This window comes from Pelophylax lessonae, assembly GCF_965119305.1.
Source record: "Pelophylax lessonae genome assembly, chromosome: 5".
Taxonomy (NCBI): Eukaryota; Metazoa; Chordata; class Amphibia; order Anura; family Ranidae; genus Pelophylax; species Pelophylax lessonae.
In genome coordinates, this window is record NC_138772.1 from 231,978,791 (window position 1) to 231,996,399 (window position 17,609).

At 40.6% G+C, this 17,609-nt stretch overlaps 1 protein-coding gene across 1 annotated transcript in view; it reads right to left on the reverse strand.

Annotated features, from left to right (window-relative positions):
• TNS3 (tensin 3) overlaps positions 1-17,609 on the reverse strand; it is a 504,601-nt gene that overhangs the window by 417,736 nt on the left and 69,256 nt on the right. Inside the window, exon 2 of the mRNA XM_082257842.1 lies at positions 4,028-4,196. Coding sequence (XP_082113968.1) covers positions 4,028-4,174 — 147 coding nt within the window. The 5' untranslated portion in view covers positions 4,175-4,196. The remainder of the gene's footprint in view (positions 1-4,027; positions 4,197-17,609) is intronic.

The following is a 17,609-nucleotide window of genomic DNA, read 5'->3' on the forward strand; positions in this document are numbered from 1 at the left end:
GTTTGTGATAAAAGGTATCATAAGTGACAAACAGCATAGATTTATGAAAGACTGTTCTTGTCAGACCAGCCTGTTGTCGTTCTATGAGGAAGCAAATGATAAATTGGATGGTGGAAGTCCAGGGGAGGTAGTTGATCTAGATTTTGATAAGGCATTTGATACTATAACCCATTAACACCTAGTCTATAAAATAAAATCTGCTGGAATTGAGGAAATTGTATGTACATGGATAGGAAACAGGCTACATGTCAGGGTTCAGAAAGTAGTGATAAATGACTTGTTCTCTGAATGGTCCAAAGTTGTGAGAGGTGTATCTCAGTGTTCTACCTTCAGCCCAATGCTGATCAATTTAATTAATTATTGATATAGAGGTTGGAATTAAGAGCTCAATTTCAGTGTTTGAGGATGATACCAAATGATGCTGGGAAAAAGCAGACAGTAGCATCATTACAGGAAGACCTTAATAAAATAAGGGGTCAGCCAGCTACCTGCCAAATGAAGTTCAATATAGAGAAAGGTAAAGTTGTGCACTTGGGTTTCAAAATTACAAATGCAAATTTACACATTATGATTGGGCAGTTCTGGGAAAATCAGTAATGGAAAAAGGATATGAAGGTGCTTGCAGGTCACACACTTAGCAACAGCATGCAATGCAAAGTAGAAGCTAAAAAAAAAAAAACTAGCAAAATACAGTCATGCATTTAAAAGAGAAAACTTTCCAGAAAAAAATCTTTCTCCCCCCTTACAAAAACACTGGTTTGGCCTCATCTTGACTATACAGTTCAGTTTTGGTAACCAGCCCTCACGAAACACGCTGCTGAATTAGAAAGTTCAGCTAGAAGCAACAAAATGAATAAGGGAGTGGGGGACCTCAGCTTTGAGGATCATTTACATTAACTATGGTTATTAACCCCAGAGAAGAGGCGAGGGGGATATGATTAATGTACAAAACATTATAGGCAACTTCAGAAACTGATAAACTGTTTACTCCAAGGTCCCTGAAGAGAACACGTGGCCCCGATCTGAAGTTAGAAGTAAGGAGATTCAACCTTAAATTCCGGAAAAGGCTTCTTTAGTGATAGAGCAGTAAAAATGTGGAGCTGCCTCCCTCAGGAAGTGGTACTAGCTGAGAGTGTCGAAACTTGTAAAAAAAATTTAGCTTTCTACTTCAGGAAGCAGAATAGCTCTTGCTTTTAACATTCGATTTTGAAATGAATAATTTCCCAAATGAAAACCAATTTCAAAGTTAGAAACTTGTTCATTCGAGAAAAATTTTCCATCCTGCTCCTTCAAATTTTCTCCTCACTGGGGTTAAAAACAAATGTGGATTTAAACCCACTTACTATTTGAAAACTGAACCAACATTCCGCTAGGAAGATCGCTGGATCCTGGTAGAGGCTTTACTTACCTTTTCTCCGGGATCCAGCGATGTATGCGGGCGGTATGCGGGCGGTATGCGGCGGCGGAGCTTCCTCCCGATCGTCTGTGAGCCCCGGCTTCCGTTTCCTGCGACGTGACGTCCGCAGGGGCGTGGAACCGGCGGAAAATTCAAAAAGTACAACACACAAACACACTGATACACTGTAATCCTATTGGATTACATTCCCTAAATAAAATAAATTGACCTTTGATTGCCCCCCAGTGCTTTCTCCATTGCACTTCCTGCATTTTTCCTATACATTGTATCTGGACATTGCAGAGCGACCATGGCCTCAAACAAGCGCGCCGCAACATTAAATGCGTTATATGACCTGCTGGGCGAGAGTGACAGCGATCCTGAATTGCTTGCAGAGTGGAGTGACAGCGATTCATGGGGAAGCTCGTCATCCGACGCAGAAAGTGAGTTCAGTGATGATGCTGTGACTGTGCCGAGCGATGTGCGTACTTGGTGCGTGATCGACTGCGGTACAGAGAACGTAGCGCCCCCAAGGTTCCCATTTACCGGAGCACCTGGTATCAAATTTGATGTTGAGGAGGATAACCCCTTGGCGTATCTGCAACTTTTTCTGACCGATGAGTTTATCAAAAAAATTGTTGTGGAGACCAATCGGTACCAGGAGCAACAAGCCGCAGCGCATCGGCGGTTTTCAAGGAGCAGGATGTGGGAACCCGTGACCAGTACGGATATCTGGAAATTCCTGGGCCTAATTATTCTGCAGGGAGTGGCGGGGAAACCCCTGCAGAAGTGGTATTGGACCACAAACAAATTATTGGCCACTCCTTTTTTTGGCACCGTTATGTCGGAGTACAAATTTTCCCTCATTATGAGGTATTGGCACTTTACCAATAATGACGATTTTGATGAGACTTCTCATCCGGCTCCGAAGCTCAAAAAGATCTGGGACATTAACCAACTAATTTTGAAAAATTTCCAGGAGTCCTATGTCCCAGAAAGAGACATTTGCATACACGAAAGTCTAATGGCCTATAAAAGGGAGACTTAGCTGGATACAATATATTGCGTCCAAGCGAGCACGCTTTGGAATAAAATAATTTATGCTGTGTGAATCCAGCTCATGGATATATTTGGAATTCGGTCCTATACACCGGGAGAGGAACCAAGTTCAACCAAAGGTTCAGCAGCTATGGGATGGCAACTGCTTCTGTTCTGACGCTGATTGAGCCTCTGCTGAATCAGGGGTACTTTGTCACCACAGACAATTTCTATATGTCCCCAGAACTGTTGAGTTCCTCCTACAACATAAGACAGATGTGTATGGGACCGTCAGAGCAAACCGGCGTGACATGCCCCCCAGCTTTGCCAACAAAAAGCAGAAGCCCGGAGAATTAGTTGCCAGGCAGAAAGGAAAAATGTTGGCACTTAGATGGCGTGACAAAAAAGATGTCTGCCTGATGAGTACCATCCATAACACCGCCACTGTCATGGTACATACAAAAGGGGGAAAAGATGTTCTGAAACCGCAACTGGTCCTGGATTATAACATCATGGGAGGTGTGGACAGAGCTGACCAGGCCATGACTTTCTATCAGGCAATGCGGAAACAGCAGAAAAAAATATTATAAAAAAATATTCAGGCACCTCCTGGAGCAGTGTTTGTGGACTGCATTCATTCTCCTAAAAAAGAAGAGTGACAGGCCTGTGCTCCATGCGGACTTTGTGTGGAAAATTGCTGAGCTCATATTTCTCAGGCACCAGACACCAACAGTAAGTAGATCCGGACGCCGTGCTGCTGGTGTTGTGAACCCCGAACGACTGACCGGTCATCATTTTATGGACCACATTCCACCGACGGAGAAGACTGCACCCACAAGGATGTGTGTGGTGTGCTGTTCCAAGCACGACGACACCGGACGGAAAATCAGAAAAGAAACGCGGTACTACTGTCCAGACTGTGATGTTGGACTTTGCGCTGTACCCGGTTTCAAAATTTTCCACACCCGGGACGTTTATTGAAGCAGTATGACCAGTAATATTGCATCATTTTCGGGGAAAAAAAAATATATTGCATCCTTGTTTGAAAAAAAAAATGTCAGTGTTTTTGATTGTTATTTACTATAATTTATTGAATAAAAGTGTTATTTTTTGGAAAAAAAAAAAAAGTTATTATTATATTATTATTTTATAGTTATTTATTATATTATAATTTAGGATTTTGTGTTTCAAACTTTATCATACCCAGGATGTTATAAAGGAGAACACACAGTAAAAAGAAATTATATATAAATAGTTGGTTTGGGCTGCTCATTCTCAAGAATTACATGCAAAATAATGGTACAGCTTTCAGCACCTAAAATCCGAAAGAATCATACCGCCAGGGAGGTTAAATGAAAACATCAACTTTTGCTTTACGTCTTTAAAAAGATTAACTGACCTTCATAAAATTACTGTAACACTTAAGCATGAAATGCTTTCATGTTTATAAAAAGGCAGGTACTGTTCAATTTCCATACTGTAGGTTAATTCCCTAGTAGTTATGCTTCTAAAAAGGTTTCCGTACAAATTATATTTTATTACAGATTATACTATTTAATATTTACACAATCATATTATATATCATGTGTTTACCAAATAATTCTCTCCATGTTTTAATTTCAACATCTGGGTCACTTCACGCAGGTTGTGGAGGTACGTTTCATTTGAGCAGTTACTTGAGAATGACACGGATATAATCCGCTCTGTGATAAAAGTGAGGTCAAGTTCTCCTTCCTCCATGTCGCAATTAAAGTCCACGTTTCTGCAATTGAAAAATTAAATATATTATTTTTCTTTCTTTAAATTTTCTTTAGAATCATTACATTAGAAGTGCAATAGAATACAGATACAGTAAATTAATGTTTAATCAGATTTTTGAAAAAAAAAAAAAGATCTTTACACAAAAAAGCATAAGCATTATCAAGCTTGAAATATGAATGCAATATTGAATTTGGTGAAGCAAGTTTTTTTTGTTTGGCAATTTTTATTGGGTTTAACAGTCAGTATAAACAAACATGCCAAAAGACTTGTAATAAAAGCGACAGGTGGAAAACGGTCTAAGAAACATTGTTGTATAGTTCCTGTGCTGCTTGATTTGGTAAACCCCCGTTCACACCAGTGTGACTTGTCATGCAATTTGCCAGGTCCAAATCGCATAACAAGTTTCACCTTATTGTCAGCAATGAAACTTAAAATCGGTGCGATGCCGACTTTGCGGTGCCACACCAATTTGAAAAAAAAAAGCTCCTGCACTACTTTTTTTACGATTTCAGGTGTAACTTGCATAAACATCTGTGCATGAAATCACACAGATGTCAGGCAAGCCGCACCTAAGTTGCACTGACCTGCGGCTTTAAAATCGTGCAACATGAAGCCACATGATTTTAAAGCATTTGAGTTTATGTTGAAAGCGCTGCGCAAACTGTTGGCGCTATATAAATCCTGTATAATAATAATAATAATAATAATAATTAAAAAAAAAGCAGCCTTTTGTCCAATTGAACAGTTTTAAATGGGAATTTAACATGTTTATAAAGGAAACAGAAAAAATTAAGGTAAGGGGGAGGGATCAAGGGAATTCAGCATATAGCGAAATAGATATAAATGGGCAAAACCACAAGCAGACTTAAAGTCGATTTCCGGCTGTAAAAATTTTTTTGGACAAAAATACCCCCGGGACAGTCAGGGCTAGTGCATTTCAGCAATGATAGCCTCTGAACTGTCCCGGGTTCACTTACCTTTTAGAAGAAATACTTACCTTGCAAAAATGTCTTGTCCGGCGCTGCCATCTCAGGTGTGGGCAGCTGAAGCCAGAGCGTCCTCTTCGGTGACGTCGGAGTCCCAGAATGCCCTGCACCGGCCCTGCTCGTCACTTCCGGTGCAGGCGCGTCATCCCTGCACAGCTTCTGGGCATGCCAAGAAGCTGTTTAGCAGGGAATGACGCACCTGCACCGGAAGTGACGAGCAGGGCCAGTGCAGGCGCATTGACTCCTGGGAGCGATGACGTTCGGCTCTCAGGAGTCAATGCAAGCAGGAAGTCACGGCACGGGCCGCGCCTGAAGAGGGAGAAGAGGAAGGAAGGTAAGTATATTTTCTTCAAAAACAAGGTAAGTAAAGCAAAAAAGAAAAAAGTCGTGATTATCCAATTCTTTTTCAGGTTACTTAGAGCAAGCAGATGTCAAATTTTCGTTTTGAGGCTGCAACTGCACTTTAAGATTCTCAGGGTTATCTCTTTTTTCTTCGTTGCCAGTGTTGCCAATTGGTTTATGGCTCTCTCGGAGGAGGAAGGGATTTTTCATTTGTTATAGGAGGTATATAGATGACCTGGTCTGGGAACTCTCCAATTGTTTATGGATAAACTTAATCATAACAACAAGAATATGGTCTTGACCTGGAATATTAATACTGAAAGGGTGGTGTTTCTTGACTTGGAAATCTTTAACCACTTAAGGACTGGAAGGTTTTACCCCCTTAATGACCAGGCCATTTTTTAACTGACAATTGTGCGGTCGTGTGACGCTGTACCCAAATAAAATTGATGTCCTTTTTTCTCCACAAATAGAGATTTCTTTTGGTGCTATTTGATCACATCTGAAGTTTTTATTTTTTGAGCTATAATCTATAATCTTGCTCTAACGATCACGACGATACCTCACATGTGTAGTTTGAACACTGTTTACATATGTGGGCGGGGTTTCCGTATGCGTTCGCTTCTGCGCGCGAGCTCACGGGGACAGGGCGCTTTAATTTTTTTTTTTTTTTTTACTATTTTATTTATTATTTTTTATTTTTACACTGTTTTTTAAAAAAAAAAAAAAAATGATCATTTTTATTTCTATTACAAGAAATGTAAACATTACTTGTAATAGAAAAAGGCATGACAGGACCTCTTTTTTGTGAGATCTGGGGTCAAAAAGTACACTAAAAGATAGAAAAAATAAAAAAAATAAAATAAAAAAAAAATTTAATAAAATGAAAAAAAAAAAAAAAAAGGGACCTTTAAACTGGTTGTTAGGCAACAACGTTTGCCGTAGCTCCGGTCCTCCAAGACCATAGAGTCGAGTGAGGGCAAGCTTGCCCTCACTCGACATCCTGTCTGTGAGGATCCGGGGCCGGATCGTTTTCCCCGCTGCTGGCGGGTCCGGTAAGTGGGGAAAAGGACCAGAATGCGGCGGGAGGGGGGGGGGGCACCTCTTCCGCCACCCCGGAAGGGTGATCCCGCGGCGAATCCGCCACTGGGACCACCCTTATCGGAAAGCCAACCGTCCACCGTTTAAAAAAATACCAGGGTTATGGCAGCTATCTGCTGCCATAACACCGGTATTTAGGTTTAAACGGAGGACGTATATAAACCTTTTTGGACTTAGACATGGTGGCTGTATGAAGGGTGACAGGTACTCGGGTACTTTGCTGGGCAGGTGACAGGTACTCTGGTACTGATGAGCAAGTGGCAGGTACTCGAGTACTCCGATAGGCAGGTGACAGGTACTTGGGTACTCTTATGGGCAGGTGATAGGTACTGATGAGTAGTACTGATACTGATAGGTGATACTGATACTGTACTGATGGGTAAGGATGATCAGTACTGATACTGATAGGTGATAGGTACTGATGAGTACTGATGAGTAGTGATGGGTACTGATGAGCAGGTGGCAAGTACTCGGGTACTTCAGGTGTCAGGTACTCTGATGAGCAGGTGGAAGGTACTCGGGTACTCTGATGGATAGGTGACAGGTACTCGGGTACTCTGATGGGTAGGTGACAGGTACTCGGGTACTCCGATGATGGGTACTCGGGTACTCCGGTGACGGGTACTCAAAGTACCCGAATACCTGTCATAAGAGTACCCGAGTACCTGTCATCAGAGTACCCGAGTACCTGTCATCAGAGTACCCGAGTACCCGTCATCAGAGTACCCGAGTCTCGGGTCATTGGCTGTTTACCTTGATCGGGGTTGGGCTCAGTCCGAGGGACGAGCCTCACCCCCGATCGCCGCGCTGCGCGCCCCCAGGGGCGCGCAGTAGCGGCGAGACCGGGCGGACGTCATATGACGGCCGCCCGGATCGAGAAAGGATTCCCGCTGACGTCATTTGACAATGGCTCGGTATGGAAGGGGTTAAAGAAGGAGAAACGTTGAAAACATGCAGTTATTTCAAACCGGCTGACAGGAATGGGTACATTCCCCTTGATAGTTGACACCATAGGACATGGCTGACATGTAATATCCCGAGGTGGCAATTCGACCATCTTAGGAGGAATTGTTCTTCTGAGGCTGATTAGTAAGTGTATAACTGCGCTATCCCCCTAGTGTATATGGATACTGGGAATGACCCCAATCCTTTTTTGTTATTTGCGTCTACATGATCGCTTTCTTTCCAAAGATAAAGTGCATACAGTGAGCTTAGAATAGTGCATATACTGTGCATAAAAAACTGGCTAGTATCATATATCATACAAGATACAGAAAACTTTTACACTTATATGGCATAAACTTGGCGATGTATATCAAACAGTCCTTTGTATTACAGATGGGCTATTGTTTCCACAAAAGCGTATGGATAGAGAAAAGTGCCGTGGTGCAAAAGTCCTTCATATAATTTTTTGTGCTCCAATCTCAATGTTGTAACCCTTCACCGGTCACCTTGCTGTGGTATTTGTGGTAAGAAGACTCACTTACCAGATGTTGTAGATTCCTAGTGGCATACGCCAGTGGGAATCAAACTGTGCTTAGTGTTTGTTGTGTCCCGATTCCTCCGTGCCTCAAGGGTCTGCCAGATATCACTCGTGGTCCACAGTGAGATTGGAACTCTCTCTTTAGAGTGTGCTTTGTGGCTCAATATAAAATAAAAGCAAAGTGCTCCTCATAGTGCAGAGTGTTAAAATGACTCCTTTATTTAAAACATGATTAAAAAGCACTCCAAGCTTTAAAAACACTCCAAACGTAAAAACTATATGAGCCAAAAAAACGTAAAACATACACTCTTTGTGAGGGAAAAAACACTCCAAAATAGTGGTTAAACTTCAAGAAAATTACAGTCTCTGCTGTGTGAAAAAAGCCGCTCTTACCCCTCTTGCAAACACTATTCAGCCTCGCGGCGTATTACCGTGTTTGTGTGTGAAAGCGCCGTACCCGGAAGTGGGATCACGGCGTGCGGTTCACCAGCGGGGTTGGGCGTAGCGGCGTGCGTACCAACTTGACGCGTTTCGTCAGCAAATTGACGTCTTCGGAAGTGGTACGTACGCTGCGTAAGCAGGAATTAAATAGGGAGTGCGGACGTCACATCCGCTCTTCGTTCCTCCCCTTTGTTTACAAGTTTTACTTCCCGGATACATCTCGCGATGTCCCTCATCTCATTGTCATTATATTCAAATGTCATAATCAGATCTTATTACAGTTACATTATATTCCATGGAGAGATACTATTACCAAATTCTAAATATGATTCCTTTGTAGACTATTTGTAAGTGAATTAATACTTTCGTGTTATGGTGCTATGTGCCCTAATAATTATTAACCCTATAAAGGTTAATAGTGTGTGAATTATAATAATACTGTAAAATTATAAAATTATAATACATAGTGCTGGGATTTCTCCTGCACTAAATATATACCTTATGAATCATAATATTTTTTAAAGTGCTAAGTGCAAAGTGTCCTCCTTATATCCCATATTTCTATGGTGGTGATATTATATACAGTAAAACCTTGGATTGCGAGCATAATTGGTTCCGGAAACATGCTTGTAATCCAAAGCACTCTTATATCAAAGCGAATTTCCCCATAAGAAATAATGGAAACTCAGATGATTCGTTTCACAACTATTTATTCATAAATCCTTCAATTTATAGTCCATATAAAAAGATTATAGCATTGCGATAGGTGGTGTAACCATAAAATGTCCATCCACAAATAGCCGCTTCCACAAGGGGATTGGAAGCAAAATCCAGCAGGAGCTACAGGGTATCAAAGAGAAGAGAGGCGCCTCTAAGTGTAGCAATATGGTTCCATTTAATGAAGGTACAACATTTAGCAACTCACATGGTTGATGAATAAAACAGGCACATCTAAGTATGCAGGCATCCGGGGTAAAGCTGTCCACATAGACCATCTTCTGCACTGCCGGCTGCCAGTCTCTAATACTGACCGGGAAGACCACCCTGCAGTAAAGCGATCTGAAAGCGAGGGGTAGCATGGAAGGGATGACGTAGATGACGGTGCGGAGGATGGTCCTATGTGGACAGCTTTACCCCTGATGCCTGCATACTTAGATGTGCCTGTTCCCATCATCAGCCATGTGAGTTGCTAAATGTTGTACCTTCATTAAATTTAACCATATTGCTACATTTAGAGGCGCCTCTCTTCTCTTTTATACTCAGGTGTGACTTGAGGCTACTTGTATATCAAGACATCGCTTGTATATCAAGTCAAAATTTATTTGAAATTTTTGCTTGTCTTGCAAAGCGCTCTTAAACCAAGTTACTCTCAAACCAAGGTTTTACTGTGTGTATATATATATATATATATATATATATATATTAGTATAAATTAGTGAAGTACATTAAATTATAATGTAATATTTGTGACAAATATAAATTATGAATTATAAATTAGTGTTATTGGTGATCAAACTATTAATGTGGTGTTTATTAGGGTGTAAATAACTTTTAATAATTTTAATTTTGATATTTAATATTTGCTATTATCAAATGGATCCATAAACGTATCTATTTTTTATGTGACTCAGGTCATCGCAAGATGTGTCCGTTCACAAAGGTCCTACCCCATTTTTTATTAATACAACCTTCTAATGTTATTATTATTTAAAATGTCATTAAAACCCATTAAAAATTGTAGATGAAACAATTCAAATCCAGGTCTATGTTCATACCCCTGGGTTGTAGTGTACCCAATTCGTAAATCCAGAATGTTTCGTTTTTTGAAACTGCTATCCTCATATCTCCACCCCGCCAATGTTGGTCTATTATATCTATCCCACTAAACGTTAATAGTGTGGGGTCCCTGTTGTGGTGGAGTCTAAAGTGCATGGATACACTGTGTTTTTTGTATCCTTTTCTTATGTTGTTAAGATGTTCACCTATTCTGATGGATAGTTTTCTTGTGGTTCTGCCCACGTATTGAAGTCCACATGGGCAGGTTAAAAAGGTATGTAACATGGGTACTGGAACATGTTATAAGTTTTTTTATCTTATATTCTTTTTTGGTATGATGTGATGTAAATGTAGTAAATTACCTAGTTCTTTTCCTGACCGTTTTACAAGACTTACATTTACCACATGAATAAAAACCTTTAAAATCTAAAAATGAAGTCATTTTCTTGGGTGGGTCGGGGACATTGTGTACCAATTTATCCTTCAGGTTAGGTACTTTTCGGTATATGAATTTAGGTTGTTTTGGGAGGATGTCTTTCAAGGTATCATCTCTCAGTAAAATATGCCAATATGATTTCAATACCTTTTCAAATTCTCTAAAGTTTCTATTATACTGTGTAATGAAAGCGACTTCAGATCCATTGTAGCTGCCTCCTTTGTTATTTTTGTCTTCGAATAGAACTTTTCTATGAATTTTTTGGATCTGATCTCTGAGAGTTGTCATTTGTTTTCCATCATAGCATTTATTGATAAACCTGGTTATTAGGGTATCTGCCTGCTGCTGGTATTCTATATCATCTTTGCAGTTTCTCCGCATTCTCATCAGCTGTCCCTTGGGGATTCCCTTGATCCATCTGGGGTGGTGACAGCTGTGGGTAGGGATGTATCCGTTGCGGTCTGTTTTTTTTAAAAAGGTTTTGGTATAAAAAACAGGGTGTTTGTAATAAATAGATAAATCTAAAAAATTAACCTTTGTTTATCATAGGTGCCTGTGAATTTTATTTTATAGTTGTTAATATTTATGTCTTTTAAAAATTGCTTAAGGGAATCCTCCGTGCCTCTCCAAATAATAAAAATGTCATCGATATACCTTCTGTATACCAGGAGGTCCTTGTTCTTTTTACTGAATATATCTTCTTGTTCCCACTTGCTTAAAAATATGTTGGCCACACTAGCGGCGTGCTATGCCCCTGTGTTGCCTATAGTACTGGCCTTCATGCCAAAAATAGTTGCTCCCCATTGCCAGGTTGAGCATTTCTCCTATTAGTGTTTGTTGTTCTGGTTTTAGGTCAGATTTCTCTTTTAAAGCCCACATAACTGCTCTTAGTGCATCATCCTGGTCTATGTTTGTGTATAACGACTCGACATCTATGGTTGCCATAATTATGTCTGAGTCGTTATTTACCTCATCCAGGACATTAATCAATTGCTTGCTGTCTCTGAGATAGGCTGGATATGTTTGGGCCAGGGGTTGCAAGTAGTAATCCAAGTATTCACCCATCCTTGAGAATACCGAATTAATACCGCTTATAATGGGTCTCCCTGGTGGTTCTAGTGGGTTTTTATGTACTTTGGGTACTTGATATATCACTGGAATCCTAGGATGGTCCGGTATTAAGTACCTATATTCCTTATTATTTAATATTCCTCGCTTATGTGCCTTCTTTAGGAGTAGTTTGCACTTACTTACTTACACTATTTTCTAGTGGGATTATTTTTTTATTTTTCAGTTTTTCATAAGTGGACGTGTCATGCACCAATCTATCCAATTCCTTTTTGTACATTTCTTTATCAAAAATTACTATTCCCCCTCCCTTATCCGCCGGACGGATAACCAGGTTTTTTCTTTGTTCCAATTTCTTGATGCCCTCCCATATGTCCGGTTTCTTTTTCCCTTTGTTTTTAGTGATTTTTTTGAGGTCTTGTGTAACCATAGATTTAAATGTTTCTGTGTAATGGTTATTGGAGGGTTTCGGATTAAATGTAGATTTATTTTTCAATTGGCTATGATGGTATTCCAAATTAGGGCCTATTGGATTGTTGTTATCTTTTTTATTATGGTAATGTTTCCTTATGTTTATTTTTCTTATAAATTTTTGTAAGTCAATGTATGTTTGAAATTCGTTAAAAGGTTTGTCTGGGGCATATTTTAATCCCTGGTCAAGTACTCTTAGTTGTTCTTCCGAAAAAATTTCCTTGGTCAGGTTATATATCCCCTGGCCTAATGTTCTCTCTTCCTTTTTGTGGCGGCCCCCCCTACATCCTCTCCTTCTCTTTCCCCTCTTGCATGATCTGGTTGTGGGGGTGGTGGTGGTTGGTAGTAGGGGTAGGGTTGGTACCAGGGTTTGCCCCTCCCTCCTCTGCCCCTTCCTCTGTGGGGTTGATTCCATCCTCTGTATCCCCTGTTTCCCCTGGGTTGGTAGGGAGGTCCCGGCAGGTTTGCGTATTCCCTGTTGGTAAAATCCCTTGGGTGGGGTGGGTTTTGATGGTTATATTGTTGGTATTCCCCTTGTTTATATTCTCTTCGGTATGGGCTTTGAAAATATGGTCTGGGCGGGTGTCTGGGTGTCGAGTTCTGTTCAGTTGGGGTGTAAGTGTTAATGTTTTTCTTTTTATTAGAATGGACATTTATTACGGGTGTTTGGGTACGTAACACCTCCTCGTTCATAGACTGTTCCTGATGTATTAGGATTGGGGATGATGCCCCGGATATAATGGCTGGTTCCTCCTGTAATTCTTGCCATTTATATACTATTTTGCTCTGATAATCTTTTAGATCCCTTTGATATTTTTTGATATTTTTACTCTGGGTGTCCCTATCTATTTTGTCTAGGAATTCCTTTAAATGCTTATATCTCTCCTTGTATTCTGTGGTGTCTACATATGATTCCAATTGGCTCTTTATAGTTTTGATCTTATCCGTTATAATTCCTATCTTCTTTTTACATCTGGTTACTATTAATTCTAGAAGTTTTTTCTCACTATTTTTAAAAAATTTATACCATTCTTCCTCCAGTATTTTGTCCAATATGCCATCATTGGGGGCTAGGTCCCATTTTAGCCTCCTTGGGGTAATGTCTTCTCTAATGTATTTCTCTAAAGTGGTGATGTCCCACCATGTTCTTATTTGTTTGTCCATATTGGATTTCAATGTTTTGAACAATTGTTCCAAGTTGGGAGTGTTAATATTTGTAGATCCTCCTGCAAATAGGAGGTCTACATCTATTTTTTTATTGCCAGTATAATTAAAAATGTCATACATCCATAGCTGCGTGTGTTCAAAAACCAAAAATTGGATTTGTGATAGTGTATATGTGATTTCACTCGCGCCTCTGGTATATATAATTTATATTTAGGGAAGCTGCAAGTCAAAAATAACCAGAAGGTAATTTTAAATTAGTAAGTGTATAACTGCGCTATCCCCCTAGTGTATATGGATACTGGGAATGACCCCAATGTCTATTATGCTCCTTTTTTGTTATTTGTGTCTATATGATCGCTTTCTTTCAAAAGATAAAGTGCATACAGTGAGCTTAGAATAGTGCATATACTGTGCATAAAAAACTGGCTAGTATCATATAGCTGAGGCTGATTATCTGGCCCAATCTCAGGTGCTGGCAGAAAAATTTCTGCAAAAGCGGTAAATGAAGAGAATAACAAGGTAAAGAGTAAGAAATTGGATGCTTTAGTCTCTGGCCCAAAGATAGTAAGGGAGTAAATAGGAGTATAAAATTGATTATAATATGCAGCATAAAAAGGTTGAGAACATTATTCTGAAGCATTGGGCGATCCTATTAAAAGATAAGGTCCTGGGTCCAGTACTACCAAAATGGGCCTGTACTTTAAGGGATGTGGTTGTACCAGGGGTCATTGATCCCCCCATAATAAAAGAAAACCAATTTTTTTTAGTTTCTCTCAGGTTTTTATGTCTGTCCACGTTGTTCAGCCTGCAGACAATCTAAAAGTAATAATAGAAAACGCAAAGATTTTTCCGCTTATATCACTAATAAAACATACAATATTAAGGATTTAATTACATGTAGTACCCAGGGGGTTGTATACACGAAGTGCGATTGTGGCCTCCAATATGTTGGTAGGACATCCAGGGCACTGCATATACATATTGGGGAACATGTAAATAATATTAAAAAAGGTCTAAGGACCCATAGTGTTTCCATAGTGTTTCCAAACATTTTAGTAATTTTCCTAAAAGAGATTCCAGGGGTCTTAAGAGTCTGGGGAATTGAAAGAGTTAATAAACACTGGAGAGGGGGGGGGTCATTTTGTGAGACACCTTAGCCAGAGAGAATCTTTCTGGATCTATGAGAAAAAGGTATTGGCCCCCTTGAGATTGAATGTGGACTTTGATCTCACCTGTTTTATTTCTGATAGGTAACCGATTATGTTGGTTGCTACCTCCCACCTTCTTTCATTTATATTCTATAATGTAAAATAATATTTCATAGTTTTTATTATTTCTTTAATTTCTAAATGTTAAAATACAGAATGTGGAAACACAGAAAGAACACAATAAATAAATAAAATTAGTTAGGGGCAGTCTTGGCACTCGACCAAACCAAGGGCTGGAGGGATACCAGATCTGCACCTCCCTAAAAGCATGGGATTTTCAAGGGCAATGATATGGTCTGTGAATTTGGTAAGAAATTGTAACAAAAAACAATTATAAAAGATAATTTTATTCAATGTACACATACAAAATGTTAAAAACATAATCGGGCAAGAGGTTACATATCCAAACATTGTAAGAAAGATAAACAGTGATATGGATCACATAGGTCCTACATGTTTCGCCGAGGTATAAATCCTCAAAGTGGCTTCTTCAGGGACCAGGTAAGTGTAATCACATCACTGATTCATTTCATACAGGATATGACATCTGCTGAAAGTGACGGCAACCCACAGAAAGTGAAGGCACAGCCCGAATGTTAACCCTGTAATAGCCAGAACGGATTAGGCAGAAACCGGGGTCCCCAGAAATGGTGAGCACTGGACCCGGCTACAGCCCACTGGTGGAGTTATTGGGTCCAGGGGGTAAAATTTAATTTTTACCAATGTTTCAGATGGAATTCCCTAACATAAGGCAGGAGGTTGCTGTCCCCTGGTCCGACGGGCAGAGGGAGCCATTTAGACATTGCCAGGGGTCTTTGGGGATCTCTAGATTTGTAATCTTTATTTGTCCCAACACCTCCATCCTGTCTTTTTTTTTTTTTGGGACATTCCCACCATATATGGGTCATAGTTCCCACCTCTTAACATCTTCGCCAACAGTATGGTGATTTCCCTGTCTGATACTTGTGTGCTTTATCTAGTGTTTTATACCATCTAGACAGACACTTATAATTCCTTTCAACTGTATTACTGTCAACTGCTGAGCTATGTACCATTTTCAAAATTTTTCCTATTTGTTGATCACTCCCCCGTGCTCCCAATTCTTTTTCCCATTTTTCCATGTATGGCGGTACTTCCGGTCCCGCTCTTGCCAACAAGAGCTTATAGATCTTAAGTTGGCCATACACTAGCCAAAAAAACGTTCAAACTCATTTTCAAAAAACAAAAAAAAAAAATCGGCAGTGAGAGCAGACGATCGTGCCATCATGTAATGACCGAATTTTGAAAGATAAACGATAAATCGTTCAATGGACGTTTTTCGTTCAGTTTGTCACATATGCCTAGTGCAAACAGTTCGGCCGAGAAAAACATTAACCTTTCAATATATCGTTCGTTCGGCAGAATTTTTAAAACTGTTCCTTCGATCCTTCGGTGGGTGTAAAAACTGACAAAACACATATAAACGTCATCAGTTTTTTTTTTTTTTTAAAGAACGTAACTGAACTGATGAAACGAACAGTCCACACGTGTGAAAGGGCCCTTACTCTACACTCCCCCACACTGACATGAGTGTGGTACTAGTTGGATCACTAGGTGAAATAAAGGAAAAAAGCCTAAAAAAGGAAAAACGAATACAGCCACCACTTCTAAGGATTGGTAAGCTGCAATGTATTAAATTTTTGTTTTTTGGTTTTATACTGCTTTAAGCAACTAAGAGTCAGAGGAAAAGCATCTGGAAAATCTCTTGCAGGAACAAGCACTCATTTTGGCCTTAGGGAACTATTCCGTGCAGATATTGCTTTACCAGGGATGTTCCTACATTGATTCAGTATTCTAAGTAAAAAAACTCTTCTAACTTGTAAAGGTTATACATTAATGCTGCTTACGTCCACAGCCAATGCTAGGTGGCTTTCCATTTCTTCCACAAACCCTGTGCTACTGCACATGTGTACAAAGAAAGTCTTCACCCCTTCCCCTACCACTGTCTGACTATGCTGCTTAGAAGGATACCAATGCTTCAATTAGATGTGATTGACAGCACACACAAAGGAGAGGGGGTGGTGAGTAGCAGGCACACACAGAGAAGCCAGAGATAGTCAATAGAAGATCTTACACAGGATGATTGCAGGTATGATCTTGTATGAAATATAGATGCACGTTTGTTCCACTTATACAAGGTTTCCTTCACCACACATTTAAATAGAGTATGTTATTAAAGCGCTCACAGGGGGTGCTGCTCTCTATTATGGCTGCTAGTAGAGGCAAATGGTCAGGCGGGGTTCAGGCAGGACACTGGTACTTAGACGAGTAGTCAGCTGGAACAGCCTTGGGGGGGAGTAGGGCTCAGATGCCTGGAGGCTGAGAGTGTTGGGCTGACCCCGGGTGTAAGGGGGGAGGGGGAGTCCGGGTGTGGACTATCCACTGTTCAGTGGGTGGATGAGGATGGGTTGCACTCCGGGCTGCTCTCCGGGTGAGCGAAGCAGCTCAATGTTAATCATAAAAGAAAGGGGGAAAAAAGCGCCAGTAGAGTGCAGTTTTTTAAAAAAAGGAAGTTTTATTAAAAAAGGAAAAGATGACTCGATAATGGACTCACTTCAGTGCAGTCACTGTGGTGCCCTCCCTGGTGTTGGTCAGTTAGCTCGGTGCCTGCTCTGGGTCCTGATGCGGTCCATCATCCGGGAGAAGTCCGGGGTCTCTCAGGCGACTTCCGGGTCGGATCGGCATAGGAGATGTGGAGCAATGTGGAGGCTTCTTCCGGCTGCGTCTGACGTCACGGGGTGTCTGGGCTTTGGTGGGCGTATCCGGGCGTCACAACATGTTTCGGAGCATGCGCAACACGACCCCGGACTTCTCCCGGATGATTGGACCGCATCAGGACCCAGAGCAGGCACCGAGCTAACTGACCAACACCAGGGAGGGCACCACAGTGACTGCA